Consider the following 14,755-nt stretch of genomic DNA (forward strand, 5'->3'; position numbering starts at 1 on the left):
AAGGTGTGAAAGCAGGATAATAAGGCCCTGCACAAGGCTGCAAAAAATCGCATTGAAAGATGAGGGGCTGAGCCTTTTTTCCAATCTTCTGACCTCTTCTTCCTTTATTGCACTGCATTGGCAGTTCTCATGATTTTCAACTAGCAGCTTAAATAAATTCCAATGGCAAGATTTACAATGCCCATCCCCCCCACCCCCATGAGATTGTACTAAGTTTGTTTACAGCCACCTTCAGTACTAGTACCACGTACAAGGTTGTTTTGCTTATGTCAAAGGATGTTATTTTCTACATACTAATTTCATAAAACTGAAGATACTGAGCATTGCTAAAGTAATTTACAGTCCAGTGGAGGGTGGGAGGAAGGGAACCAAATATCAGTGTTTAAATCAGAAACATAAATTTAAGAAAATTAAAATTCGGCCCCAGCCACAGTTATTAAACCTATGGGAGCTACCCAGGAGACAGGAGACAAAAACGAGTGGAAGAATTGCTACTGCCAGAGAGTAGGAAGATATTTGTCGTTAAGTTATGCACAACTTCTAGATAGCAGGCTTTTTTCTTGTTAGCTTATAGGCAGATACAATCACAGACACCACTGCAGCAAACAGGTAACCTAGCATCTCAAGAATAAATCATAAAGTGACTTGATCCTCATCTAAAAGTATCATGATACTTTGGGTTTAGAAGTGGGAGGAAGCAGATTATAAATCCAAATTCCAGGCATGGAAACTCCCTTGTATGGAGTTCCAGGGCATAATAATTACATTCTTATGCTAGCAGAAGAAACACACTAAAAATGACAAGTACATTTCAGCTAGAAGTTAATTTGCTAAACTGCGTTCCTGGTCTCTGAAGAACATTTACTTCATGTTCTTCCATTTTGCATCAGAAACTCTCAAACTGGACTGGGTGCCTTCCCTTCAGCACTGCACAGCTAAATGACACAGATACTGTGTATTTTACAGGGTGAAACAGCACCCATAGCTGCTCATTTCCCCAAAACTATGCAAAGACACAGTGAATGAGAAGAGCCTGGACACAAGCTTCTAGGGCCAGAGGAGTGTCCATGCTTCCCCAGCCAGCCTGAATTAAAAGAAGAAAATAATAAAGAAACTTTGGTGTTTACCACTTCATGTGTAATGACTGAGCAAGCATCACACATAACAATGAGAAAAAAACCATACCATATATTATCCCAAAATCCCAAGCATTTCAACAGAAACCAGTGGCCACCCTCCAACAAAAGAAACTTACCTACAGCCATTTCCCCCACACACTGCTCGTGTTGATCCCCTCCCATTCACTATATCATAGTTTAGAAAACAATATAAACATAAATTAACATAAATTAAATTTTTTACTTAAATGACCCTCTAAGGAAAGCAAAATTACTCACAAACATAAAAAACCAACAGCCTACATCTGACCTTATGCATCTTACCATCATCTGAGTAAATGGAGATAGCTGCAGTGCATCACCGCTGGAAACTTTCAAGACCTTTTTGCTGTGACATTAATCTGAGCTAATGTTCCTCACAAACACATGGAAACACAACCTTCCTCTTGAGTGCACAACATGGTAAATAACCAGCACAGCAATCCAGCTGAAGCGAGACCTGGCTTGCACACAAGGAACCTACACTACTAGAAACAAAACCAAAACACACTGAGCAACTCCAAGTTTACAAGCAAACAACATATGCATTAAGAAGTGGTATTCACTACTGGGAAAAAAACTGCTGCCCAACACAAAGCCTAGGGCAGCTTCTTGCTGTGCAGCACTTCACATGCACAGCTCTTTTTGCAACGCCAGGGCTGCAGGGATGCACACCTGCTGCCTGCTGCATTTATCACACTTTAACACAGGACTGGAGACAGCTGTGAGACAAATCGAGCAAAATTTGACAGCAACAGGCTGTTTGTACCAAGTGGGACAGGAATACAACTGGGTGGTCAAAATGAAATCCACAAGAATCCCATCCTTAAGTATGCTGTTACTGTGCCAGTAACACACACACTCAAGACAGTTTGAACTTGTAGTCTTTCTCAACTATGTAAGGCATAAGCTCATGGTATACTGCTCAGGTTCCCTTAGCCACAGTGAAGGAATTTAGGAAAAGGGTCCTGCTTCTTCCCCTGATAAGTACACAGAAATAATCAATAACGTGTCATCAACACATGGCCTCTCCCAAAGTCCTGCTCTCTCAACTGGAGATGCATGGCTCTGATGGACTGACTGGTGGGTAACAAATTGCCTGGATGGCCACATCCAGGAAGTAATCATCAATGTCTGAATGTCCAGATGGGGATCAGTGATGAGCGGTGTCCCTCAGGAGTCTGTATTGGGACCAGTACTGCTCAGTGTCTCCGTGTGTGACACAGCCAGTGTGATCCAGTGCACTCCCAGCAAATTTGCAGATGACACCATGCCAAGAGGTGTGTTTGACTAATGCCATCCAGAGGGGCCTAGACAAGCTCAAGAAGCAGGTCTGTGGGAGGCCCTGAGGTTAAGAAGGACAAGTCCTGGTGCTGCACCTGGGTCAGGGCAACTCCTGGTATCAACACAGGCTGGGCATGAACAGCCCCAGAGCAGCCCTGCCCAAAAGGACTGGGGGTGCTGTGGGTGAGAGGCTGCACATGCCCTGCCATGGCACTCACAGCCCAGAGAGCCAAACGTGTCCTGGGCTGCATCCAGAGCCCCGTGGGCAGCAGGGCAGGGAGGGGATTCTGCCCCTCTGCTCTGCTCAGCTGAGACCCACCTGGAGCACTGCATCCAGCTCTGGGCTCCCAGCATGGGAGGGACAGGGACCTGCTGGAGGTCGAATGACTGGAGCACCTCTCCTTTGAGGACAAGCTGAGAGACATGGGGTTGCTGAGTCTGGAGAAGAGAAGGCTCCAGAATAGTTTAATGTGGCCTTTTTATACTTTAAGGCAGCTAGTAAAGAACAATGGAGAGGGACTTTTTCTCCAGACCTGACACAGTAAGACAAAGGATAATGGTTTAAAACTAGAAGAGCGTAGACTGAAACTAGATGTAGTGAGTTGCCATTGCTCCTGTCAAACAGAATCACATCATGCCATAAGCAATCATCCCCCAAAGAAAAAAAAAAAAGCTGGAGGAAAAGAACAAAACCTCATCTTCCTCTAGACCCCAGAAAGAAGCCACTGTTGGATAACCTGCCAATCTCTGCATCTTCAACCTGCCAATCTCAGCATCTTCAACCTCCAAGTATATTTCAATGCTACATTGGGGGGAAATCCGTCCCTCACTGGAGCTGGCCAAGTGCATCCATGGAGCCAGCATTTTGGTTTTCGTTCTTGATTCAATGCTCTTTCAAGCAGACTGAAATCTTTCTTCTAACTTCAAAGGGCCCTGTTTCAGGCTCTGGATAACCAGACAGGTTACCCAAGTTGGCAGGATTCCTAAGAAGTTTCCACCACACACAGCAAAGAAGCAAAGATGAAAGAGGAGAGGAACGCACCCATGAACTGAGCCACACAGCTTTGTCAGGCACATATATACGCATCGGCAACCGCATCATTTGCAAAGTTATTAAAATACCTTTGCTTCTATCATTGCAATCAAGTCAATGCAAGTGCTCTGGACAGTTAGCTATGTATTTCATCTGAGCATATGCATGCAGCATATTTGGGAAATGAGAGTCCTCAGACAGCTATGCAGAAATAAACTTAGCCAGTTTCACATTATGTTTTGTTAATTATACTATGCCACCTCTCAAAATCCAAACAGTAGAAAGCAGCACTAATATCATGTGGAATAAGAGCACTACTTAAAAAGTTTTCTGCCTCAAAATACTTCAAGGTAAATATGGAGTCCATATAGCAACCTAATTTCTTAAATTAAGAAATTAAGACATCTTGAAGCTGTAGTTAAAAGACATTCCACTGTGATGGCTTTTGCCAGCTCAATGTTAATAGGACTTTTAAAAGCTTAAGGCTGCAGCTTTGTCCAGATCATTTAGGTCTTGAAATAGGCAAAATAGCTCATTAAACAGGTTTTCAGATGTCAGAACAACTATACAAGTCCAGACTTCCCAATTCCTGGGAAGAATGGCCACTGACACAGCGATTCTACTCTATGCTTTAGCTTCACAGATATTCAGAGCATGTATGAGATGTTTAAGCACACCCCAAATGTGGCAACGTGCAAGGAAGCAAAAAAGGGCTTGACATGTCCCTAATGCTGGATATTTTCCTGGCCTACACACAATCAGAACAGCCTCTTGAAGAATAGCACTAGAATGCATTGCTGGAATAAGGTATTTAATACACCTCTTTCAGTCTGACTCACTCCTTAATATTTGTTGTCTGTTTGTATCGTTCACAGTCTACCAAAATAGAAGCACAGAATGAAAAGGCTCAAATCTCCACTAAAATAAAGTGTATGGGTGCTCTATTCTCTAGATAATATTACAGCAGATATTCACAGCAAACTGTCTTCACTAACAACAAAAGACAAGACAAAAGCTTTCAAACACAAAGACCGGGCCTTTCCTTAAAATCTTCTACTTCTCATGAGTTTTAACAGACAACTTCATATCAGATCAGGCACGAGCAGTGCCAAAAAGGAAGAGGGGATAGAGTGTACCACAGTAAGGACACACACACTGCTCATTTATAATTTTAGAATTTATTTTACTTTACATTTAAATCTTACTAAAGATAAACAAATAAATGAAAAAATTACAAATGCCTTTTTTCCAACTCTTCCAAAGTTGGAAGGCCCTTGAACTTTTGTGCTGTCTTTAAAGGGACACAAAAGAAATGTTTCTACACAAAAAGATTCCTTTCTTGTTACCAATAGATTCAAAAATACTAGTTTTCTCCAGTTTGTATATGCCAATTTGCCTTTCTTCTTCCAACTCATTCCCATTTCATAATCCTGTTTAAGGAAATAACATGTGTTTATTCAAAGTAAACTAAGGTTTGTCTACTGTAATTCCAAAGAACTCAGCACAGCTCTCATTTAACCAATTCCCTCTCCTTTCTGTCTCAAACGTTCGGAGATGATGCAGGTGGTTTACAGAATATCTGCAAGTTATTTAGCCTTAAACACTTCTCATACTTACCATCCAGAGACAGATGATCAACAGGCAACCCACAGCAGCCCAGTTGCTTCTTCTCCCAGAACAGTTACCAAAACAGCAACTCTGACCCTTCAACTGTCTTTCCTTTCTTCTCCCTTTCAAACCTTCTTTCTTCCCTTCTGTTTTCCCACAGCCTTATTTGTCAGTCTTTGCTTGTCTTCTCCATTACCTTTTCTTTTCACCATTAAAAGTGATGCTACATAACTTTGGGCTCATATTGGCCCCCTCACTGAGGTCTCCTGCACACCAGAATTACAGTTCACCTGAATAAAATAGTTTTATATGTACTCTGAGGACATTCCTATCGTGAATAATAAAGAAAATACACTACCTGATGGCAAGAGGTTCACCCTGAACTGACTGGAACCAGCAGCGGGTCTTACTCTAACACACAGAACATGTTTAATTTCTTTCCTGAACAAAGCAGAGCAAGCTGAGTAGAGCAGAGAGTATGCTCAGAACTGAAGGCATGAAGCCAAATGGTGAACCACAGCACCCATTTCAAGAGGGGAAAGAAAGTTCAATTTTCCATTCCCAAGAAGAACTGGTTGAGGGCAATCTGTAAGTTCCAGAGATCAGCCCTCCATCCCATGCTGTATAGTGGAATCAAAGATTATTACTGAAGAACACAGTAAACTGAGCAAAAGCTACATGGTGATGTGTTTCATGCCTGATTCAATCCAACACACGATAAAAACAGGATACTGAAGTAAAAGCAAGCTTCAGAAGTTCATTTTCTAATTGTGTACAATAGTCAAACACTGCCATTTCACTTTTTTTGACAGAGAGAACTTGCGGTGTTTTTTTGTCACAATTACCCTGAAAGAAAGTATCTATATACAAAGCAGATACTGCAAATTTGAATCTCATGCTCCCCTTTAGGTTAATTGTAGCTTTCAGTGGACAGAGCAATTTAAGGGCTGTTTGCTGGAGATCCTGCTTTATTATTGTTCAAGCTGCCCCACCCAAGTTTTGTTCTCCCACACATTCAGCCCAGAACACACAAGAACACAGATTTTAATTGTATGTACCCCAGCAATCTTTCCATTCCAAACCCCCAAGTAGGTTAGCTTTCTATACTTTAAAAACTGCTAAATGTAAACTCACTACTTCAAACATTTGGCATTAAAAAGAAATGCCAAGACTTAATTAACACAGTGTCTAGATTAAGACTAAGATTTTACACTACAACATACCTAACTGCTTCATAATTTTGAGATTTATGGAACAACGACTACAGCAAAGGCCAAAAAGCAGAAATTTTCAATAGAACTGCAACCTTTTCAATACCCATGCAATAGTACAACATATAAGCATTTCCAGAAATACCAGAAGTTAAAGCAGGTAAGTAGCATTGGGGAATCCCAGCCTGTCTCGGCTCTGCTTCTGACATTAGGTATCTTTTTTGGAGAACTGCACAGTCAATTTTCAATGTTAAAAGACACTCTATTATTTTAATTATTATTATTGAGGGTATTTGGAAACAAATCCCAATTCTAACCTTCTTGTCCATTTGACAAGATAGCAATTAGAAGAAAATTGGTCTCTGCCAAATTGCAGTATGTGTTTTTCTGTTGATCTTCTATACTTATAGAAAAGGGTCCTAAAGCTTTTCAGTTTTTGCCCACACACTTAAGACAGTGAAAACAATCCAAACCATCAGAGCCCTCACACAATATGCCTTTTCTAGAGTAACCAAGAACATGCCTAAAAGCCAGTCTACCTGAACAAACCACTTATGCACTTACATCATCCTAGCATCAAGAGCTAGATACTTAAATATGTGTAGGTGCCTGAAAATGTTGATGAGCACCTTGTCATATTTAAGAAACATGCAAAACATGTTCAGACTGGCTTAATCTTCACACATTTGAAAATCCACTTTTACACTGTTTAAAATTCTAGACACTTTTGAAGTCAGGCCACAAACTGACTAATTACTACAGAAAACACTACGATCTCAAATACTAGAGGCCTAATAAGACATCAGCGGCTATATTTTTAATAGTAATTTTTAAAAATCTGTTTTTCTAAGCAGAAACTATGAAGAACTTCTGTCTCACTGGGCAGAGACATTCATTCTCCACTGTGTGAATAAACTATTGACTGTGTATAAACAAATTCAGGTCTGAAGTGATAGTTACTGGTATTACTGTAGCAATCTTTTCAAGTGTTACATGTGATAGCCTCTAGCAACAATTAAAATGGCCATCCTTTTAGGTGGTCAGCTTTTATGTGTTTAGTGGTAGGTTTTTAGTTTGATAACGAGAAGCAAGAGATGAGGAGAATAGAGAAAATACAGCTTCTCAGACAGAAGAAACTTGCTGCTTTGTCAAGACATGATTGCAGTTTCTGTGGTCTGCACATTCTTTAGGTGTGCACAACCACTGCTTAGCTTCCAGTCTTGGCATTTTCTCCCACCCAGGCACCCTGTTCACAGATTCCCAGTCTACAAGCATCCTCCTGTGACTACACATCATGCTTTGACAATAGTAATTTGTGACAGGGCGATAAATCTCATTCCTTCTCTTCAAACACACGTGTTCACATGGCAACAGTCACCCCCAGGAAGGATTTCACAGCGATTAAGTGTGTCAAGGACAAAGGATTCTCCAGTTAATGGGGCTGGATTCACAAACAGTAAATCAGGTGAAATACAGGGATACAGCAAAAGCATGAAGTGGGGAGTCTCTCTTTATCTAAGAGTCATACTGTCATCCCTCAGCTGTGGACTATATCAATCCTGCTAAATATTTGAATTAGCAGCCTTATTTACTTGTATATTCCTGCAACTCCTTTGCTGCCATGCCCACCCTTGTGCTTTCTACGCCAGTATTCTCAGGGTGCGATCTGACAATGGAACTAAACCAAGCAACAATTGGAGAAAGGGATGTCCTGCAGTTCCTCCTACTTCCACCATTCCGTGCAAGGCTGACCCTACAGTAACACAGAGCAGAGAGTTACCCATCTGACACTCATCCCACAAAGTATTTTTCAATTGCTTCTTGTCCTTGACCTGGCTCACTGCAGGGTTAGATACACCCAAAATGAAAAGAGTAGATGTGGAAAAAGAGGGAGCAGGGCCATTTCTTTCACAAGCATCAAGACTGACATCATCTGAGCACCAAAGCAATGCCTTCTGGCAGGGATTCCAAGAAATATACTTGAATATCAGCAGTTATACTCATTTTTAATTCAGCCACTGCAGGAAAGCCTAGAGAGCTTCAACACATCAGTGAAACTTCCCATGGTCTTCATTCCACTACAGAGTTTTATGTTATCAGTCCTACTACTGGAGAAGTGTTTGCAACTCCTGTTTCTCATGCACATCTTGAAGACTTACCTCCTACTCATCCCACTCTTTATTTTTTAATGCTAACAATGAGATTACAGACAAAGGTACTCTTCCTTACCCTAAGACATCTTCAATGTCTAAAATACAACACATTAAAGATTTCTTTTAGAAAGCAACGAGAAAAATACTCACTCCACCCCTTCTGACTTTACCCTCATCCCCAATCCAAGAGAAGTTACCACATCTTATAAATTGAGACGAAATACAACCAACTAATTCCCATTAAAAAGACATCCTTTTTCTCCCCCTCAAAAATTGTAACTAAGAGCAGCTTCTGGAAACTGAAGGGAATTTTCCTTCTTATCTTGCACAAAATATAGGACAGCTCCTGTTGGTTGCCTTGAATTATGCCCTTAAGGCTTGGCTTCAAAACAGAGGAAACCAGACTGTCATGGATTTAGACTGTTGTGCTCTCAGAGATGCATATCTATATTTTAGGTATCTGAAAAATCCTTTGCGGTCAACCTTGTCTCCAGCCAGTAGACAGCAGTAGTATCAAAACAGCAATTACCTTCAGACTGCCCTTGATTTTGGGGAGAAGCACACACAAGTTATCAGGGCTAGATAAGTGAGGGATAAGTGAACCAGAACAATTTATGACAGTGGCTGAACTCCTACAGCAAGGTCTGGTTTCATCACATGTGTCACTTAGCCTTTGCTCTAGAGCAGCAGCCCAGCCAAGCAGCATAAAAGTGTGGATGAAGTTATCCTAACACATGGGCACACCTAACTTCCAAGGGTGTTCATGTATTAGCCAGCAGACCACTCTCATTACCCAAGCAGATGCCTATTAAAAGTTTTAGTGGTGTGGGTGAACTCAAAATAGCAATTGCTGCTGCTCATTGCAACAAAGGAGCAACAAAGTCTGACCACAGAACTCTAGCAGTTCTAAACTGAAAGGGAAGTTCAATGAGATGGGGCACCAAAGACTTGTGATATTATTTTTATTTGTTGTGAAGTGGCACAAGACACTGTGCCACTGGCTGATTCAATCTAGTGACCAGCAAAATCACATACTGCTTAAGTAGTGAAAAGTATTTCCCTCTGCACTCAAAATTAGAATATTTCTGGAATATTCTAGATATTTTAGAAAGCAAAGATTGGTTTACATATTTAGCTTGCTTATAGAGGTAATCTTTTAAGAAATACCTCTCGCTAAACTGGAGGAGCAAAGTATCCACCACTGCTGCTGCAAGGACACCAATTCAGCAGCTGCACCAGATGCTAACCAATAGCTCAAAATTCCTTCTGAGCAGTAGCCAGCATATCTGCAGATCACACCATAATAGTAACTCTACCTTCCTCTGCTACTGATGTGCACTACAAACTGGCTAAAGACACATTACTCTAATGGTGTGCTATGAGACCATCTTTACATCAAAACACCCACTGAGTGCACTGTGTAACTTTACTCCTGAATATCAAAACTTCTTAAGACACTCAATTTTTCATCCAGCATCTTCATCCAACATGGCTGGCCCAGGACCCCATGCAAATCTGGCCATGACAAACAATACAGCACCTCTTTCAAAAGGGCACACAAAATTAGGATGAAGAATGAAACACTACATTCTCCACAGATCATGAATATTTGTCACAAATTCCACACAATATCTGGAAAGTCGATTAAACACAAACTCAACTATTTCACAGACTTCTTACTAGTAACACAAAACCCTGGGATGAGTAGTAGGACAAGAAGAGGACTAGACTACAGCAGTTCCACTGCTCCAAGGAAAGTATTGCTTACTATACATGTCAAAGTTTGGTATCCACCAGTACTTCTACAACAAGCAAGATTATGTGCAGCCTAATGTCTCTCTAAATGCTGTTCTGGATACTCTCCTGAGAACCCCCACACTTATGTCTTCCTTCCCCACTGCTCAAGCCGCACATCCACCCCTCCTGTCACACTAGAACTGATAAACCACAGCTGCCCTAATTGCTCAGCTGGTTCCTGTATTCTTTCAAAGAAACCTTGCCACAGACTGGGGAGACATTAGTTAAGTGCTCAAACACCACACTGATAAGAACGGTATTAAGTTTATACAGAAATATGATTGGGTAGTAAAGTCCTTACGAGGCTTAACCCTAAAGCTGGAACAAAGTTCCAATCTGGGCACCAGCCCAATCTAACAGAAGTTCTGCAGACCTCACAGACGTGTATGATTCAGCTATGGGGACCAAGGTAGTAAAATACTGTTAATTTGCATAACAGATAATGGCTCTACAAATAGAAACAGCCTACTCCATACTGTACTCAGCTGTTGCCTTTGTGCTTTCTTCTGTAATTCATTAACCTATAAGCTTATCAAGGTGGGAGTGAAGAACTTGTTTTCAGCATGAAAATCAGCAGTCAAACATAGCAGAAGTACTTACGTCACTCTTCCTGAACTTTGCTTTTAAGCTCTTCATGCTGATCACATTCAACCTTCCAAACCTTTGAGGAGCTTTTTATTCTTCTTCAATATCTAAAAAAAAAAGAAAGAAAGTAAGATTCCAACTTGATACCATTCAGTTCACTGGCAGGCAAGTTACAATTGAATTTGCATACCCCTATCAGTCTTTGCGGATTTCGCCCTCAAGCTGTAAAAAAGATTAACAGCCACTTAAGGGAACCTTTCTAACTGTTCCTCTCTTTAGAAGTAAGCCTAAATCTGACCACTGAACAACAGAACAAATGTTCACCAAACCCTAAGCTGTATGTCATGTTATATTAACTACATCGCCACATAATTAGATCAGCAACACGTTCATACATGAGCAGATTCCTCTGACCACTGTCCATTTTAATATTATCACCAAGACAGCCATTTGTAAAAATGGATTATGCAAAATCATAATTAAGCATGCAAAGTCATTCATTAAAATTCCACCATCCTACCACCATGGGTCTGCACTGGGTAGCAGAAGTACCACCATTATTCTATGCACCAGTACAACCACTAACCAAACTTTAAATTTTACTTCAGCCTTGCAGGACACATACTAGGACAGCTCAACACAACACAGCAGACAGAATCGCCTGAAAAAGACAGGGTTATTGCTGGAAGAACTGTTTTGGATTCTTCTACATAATGGGGGAACTGTATGTGGGTTTTTAAGAGCCATAGCTGCTTGAAACTTGGCAGGGCATTATCACAGTCATGTTCCCCCTTCCTCCCTTCCACATGAAGGAAAGCAGCAGTTGAACAAACATACAAAACTAACCTAATAGAGAAGCTGCAAACTCTCACAAAGGAAAGCGGGTGTCACGAGCAAAGTTTCTTACAGAAAGCTTCAATGATACCGCACGTTACCAATCCAACATAACAGTGAAAGCACATTAAAGCAGCATGGCAATGTGCTTTTCCCTAGAGCACAGCAGAAAACCGTAATGAGACAGCAACATCTGGATTGGCAAATGCACCTAGATAAAAATGTTCCACATTTCTAGTTTTACAGTACGCTTGCTGAAATAGTTAGTTGCTTTCATCTACAAGTTTTAGCTGCTATACAAATTCTTTCTGAAGGAACAGTTTAAAGTTAAGGATGTTCAGCTGTATAAACTTCCTCTCTCCACCCTAGAAAAAAAAGTAGAAAAAATTTTACAAGTCTAGTCAGATAAATAAATAACTGAAATAGGGACTGAAGCATAAATTCAAAATAACTGAAATAGGGACTGAAGCATAAATTCAAATAGGTCATGCAGGGTCACTATGTTTCACATCACTCTACAGAAACAGTAGACTACAGTTTGATAACCAAAGTGAGATTCAGCTGTTTCATAAAAGTACATCTCATTATTAAAGGCAAGTTGCTATGTTCTACATGATGACTCTACTATGAGTTTTAAAAATCCAACTATACAGCACACTGTTAGTAGAATATATATGCATATGAATGCTTCCACAAAATACAGCCCTAACTACCATTCAGGAATAGCAATCAGTGCTAAGTAAACATGTTATTTAGTTCAACCCCATATTTATCTGACAGCGATGTAAGACAAACTCAAAACTCAAGTACATTTCTTCAAAAAACAACCCCACAAACAAACAAAAAATCCCATACATTAAATACACACAAACATATTTCCCACAGGCTACGCCTTTCCAGTAGGTAGCAGAAGGTAATCTGGATGGGCTATGTTGTTAAAAAAACATTAAATTGAATTAAATTACTCTAAGTCTAATTAAGCAGTCATTTTCAAGTCAAGTCAGAACCCTGACTGCGTCCAGGTACATGAACAAGGGATTTCATTCAAAATTCTTGCATTTAATCACAAGGAGAATGGGTTTGTGGTTTTTTAATTCTTTAGCAGACAAAAAGAATGAAAGAAAATAGATTTTGCAGAACCTTTTCACTGCCTGACCTAGGTGAAAATTTCTTAGCTTTTTCCTGGGTGGAAAGGAGTATTTGTAAAATAGAAAAGGAAAAAAAAAACCCAAAAAAAAAAAAAAAACCTGAACAATCAAAAAGAAGGAATTATTTTAGATTGCTTTGAGAGAAGTATACCATTCTGTTTCTGCTACACCTACCCAAACTTTTGAGAAAGTTTTTAAGTTACAGCTGTCATAATCTGCACTGGAAAGGAGCCTGAACCTCAGCAAGAGCCCAATAATCTCCTAAATTATCCTCTAGTAACATCAAGGATGATGAGAACTGCAAATGCCAGGGTACAGACAAGACAAATTCCATTACACACCTAGCTTTCTTTACATACCACACCAGCAAAAAAACCCCAAATTAAACCAAACCTAACCAACCCCCCCCCAAATTTTAAGAAAAAAAAAGAACAATGTAAAGAAATTTTAAAGGTGTGAAACTTTATGCACTATCCCTCAAAACCCAAAACTTAACAGGACTTTGTATTTTATAACTTAAATATACTTTGACTAAAAAAAGCAAACTGTTTCATTGGACTGGTTAATGAAGTATAAATAAATCCCGTGCACAGGGAATTGAAAACAAGAAATCTTTCCTCACCAAAGAATTGACTGCTGTAGGCTGTCTTTCCCCTTCCCACTCCCTCAGCATTTTTGGCTCCTATGGACAAAAGATTTATTATAGCTCCCAAGGAAGACAAACTACAAGGCTGTGGGAGAGAAGAAAACTCCTTGAAGGTACATGGAGCAGCTGCAAAGCTGGACCCTCTTCTCTGAGGAACCTGTAGGAGAGTCTAATTAACAAGTTTTGCAAGCACTCCTAATACATTATTCTCCCTCTTGTGAGAAAAGAAAAAGCACATTCTATACACTGAATGTGAAACTCAAATCCTCAGCATAATTAAAAAAGCATGCTCAAGCACACAAAAACAGCATTCTCAAGCTTAGTGTGCTTCTCACATCTGTATTTTTTCCATACAATGTAGTTAAACACAAACATTCAGATTACAGTTTGTGCATCATAATGCCCATAATCCTTCCACTGTAGAGATAAAAATGCATGAAGTGGTGAGGGCTGCCTTTTCTTGTCACTGTTTAAAGGAGGAAGTCCCCTCTCAAAGGGTGCAATTATTGGAATTGATGCAAAAGGAGGTCAGCATCCTGATTTGGTGGAGCTTTATGACAACTGTTCATTTGCCAGAGGGGGGATAAAGGAAGCGCCATGAAAATTACTCTCCTGTTTTACAAGATAGGAAGTGACTACTAGAAATTCACCAGGGAGCATCAAGACACTTCAAAACAATATTTCTGCAATGAATCACAGGTATTTACAAGAAGCAATCTGTACTAATAGTGGCATTTCTCTGCTTTCAGAACAAATGTGGTAATAAATACTGAGTGCTGTCATTTTATGGCTGCAGCAAGTTAGCAGCAGATAAGTGCTTAACTCCAGGGATTCTCAACAGCTAATGCTGATCACGTGCTTTTAACCATTAGCTCCAAAATTAAATATCTAGTCCTCTATCTCATCTTCCTTTAGCTTAATGTCAAGAAACAGCCCTGAGGAATACAAGCCACAAAAAACATCTTTAGGTAGGTGGTAAACCTAGCTAGCTAGAACAAGAGACATTGAAGTGGTGGCAATCTTTGGCCTCAATAATTTCATTGCAACTGTGTTTTAATACACAATACAATATTTAGGTTTAAATGTAGGAAACAGATTAGGATAATCTTCCCCACTGATTTATAGGGAGATTTGTGCAAGCCACAGTAAACAACAATACTGACATTTTCCCCCTTTCATTAAATTGCATTAAAATCAAAGCAAGGCCTTTCAAACAATGTTACAATTAAGTCCTTGAGCAGGCCCAAATCCAGTGATGCAACAAGGAAAAGACTTAGTTTCCCTAAGCAAGACCAGAAG

At 40.1% G+C, this 14,755-nt stretch overlaps 1 protein-coding gene across 5 annotated transcripts in view; it reads right to left on the bottom strand.

Annotated features, from left to right (window-relative positions):
* Positions 1-14,755, bottom strand: part of RAI14 (retinoic acid induced 14) — an 85,455-nt gene that overhangs the window by 64,038 nt on the left and 6,662 nt on the right. For 4 of the 5 annotated variants that reach the window (XM_059873595.1, XM_059873599.1, XM_059873596.1 and 1 more), the window contains exon 2: positions 10,844-10,935. In XM_059873595.1, coding sequence (XP_059729578.1) covers positions 10,844-10,879 — 36 coding nt within the window. In that variant the 5' untranslated portion in view covers positions 10,880-10,935. Of the gene's footprint in view, positions 1-10,843; positions 10,936-11,674; positions 11,694-14,755 lie in introns of those variants that run through there. The other variant, XM_059873598.1, reaches the window with a different exon arrangement.

The sequence above is a fragment of the Haemorhous mexicanus genome, chromosome Z (genome assembly GCF_027477595.1).
Source record: "Haemorhous mexicanus isolate bHaeMex1 chromosome Z, bHaeMex1.pri, whole genome shotgun sequence".
In the NCBI taxonomy this organism is placed as follows: domain Eukaryota; kingdom Metazoa; phylum Chordata; class Aves; order Passeriformes; family Fringillidae; genus Haemorhous; species Haemorhous mexicanus.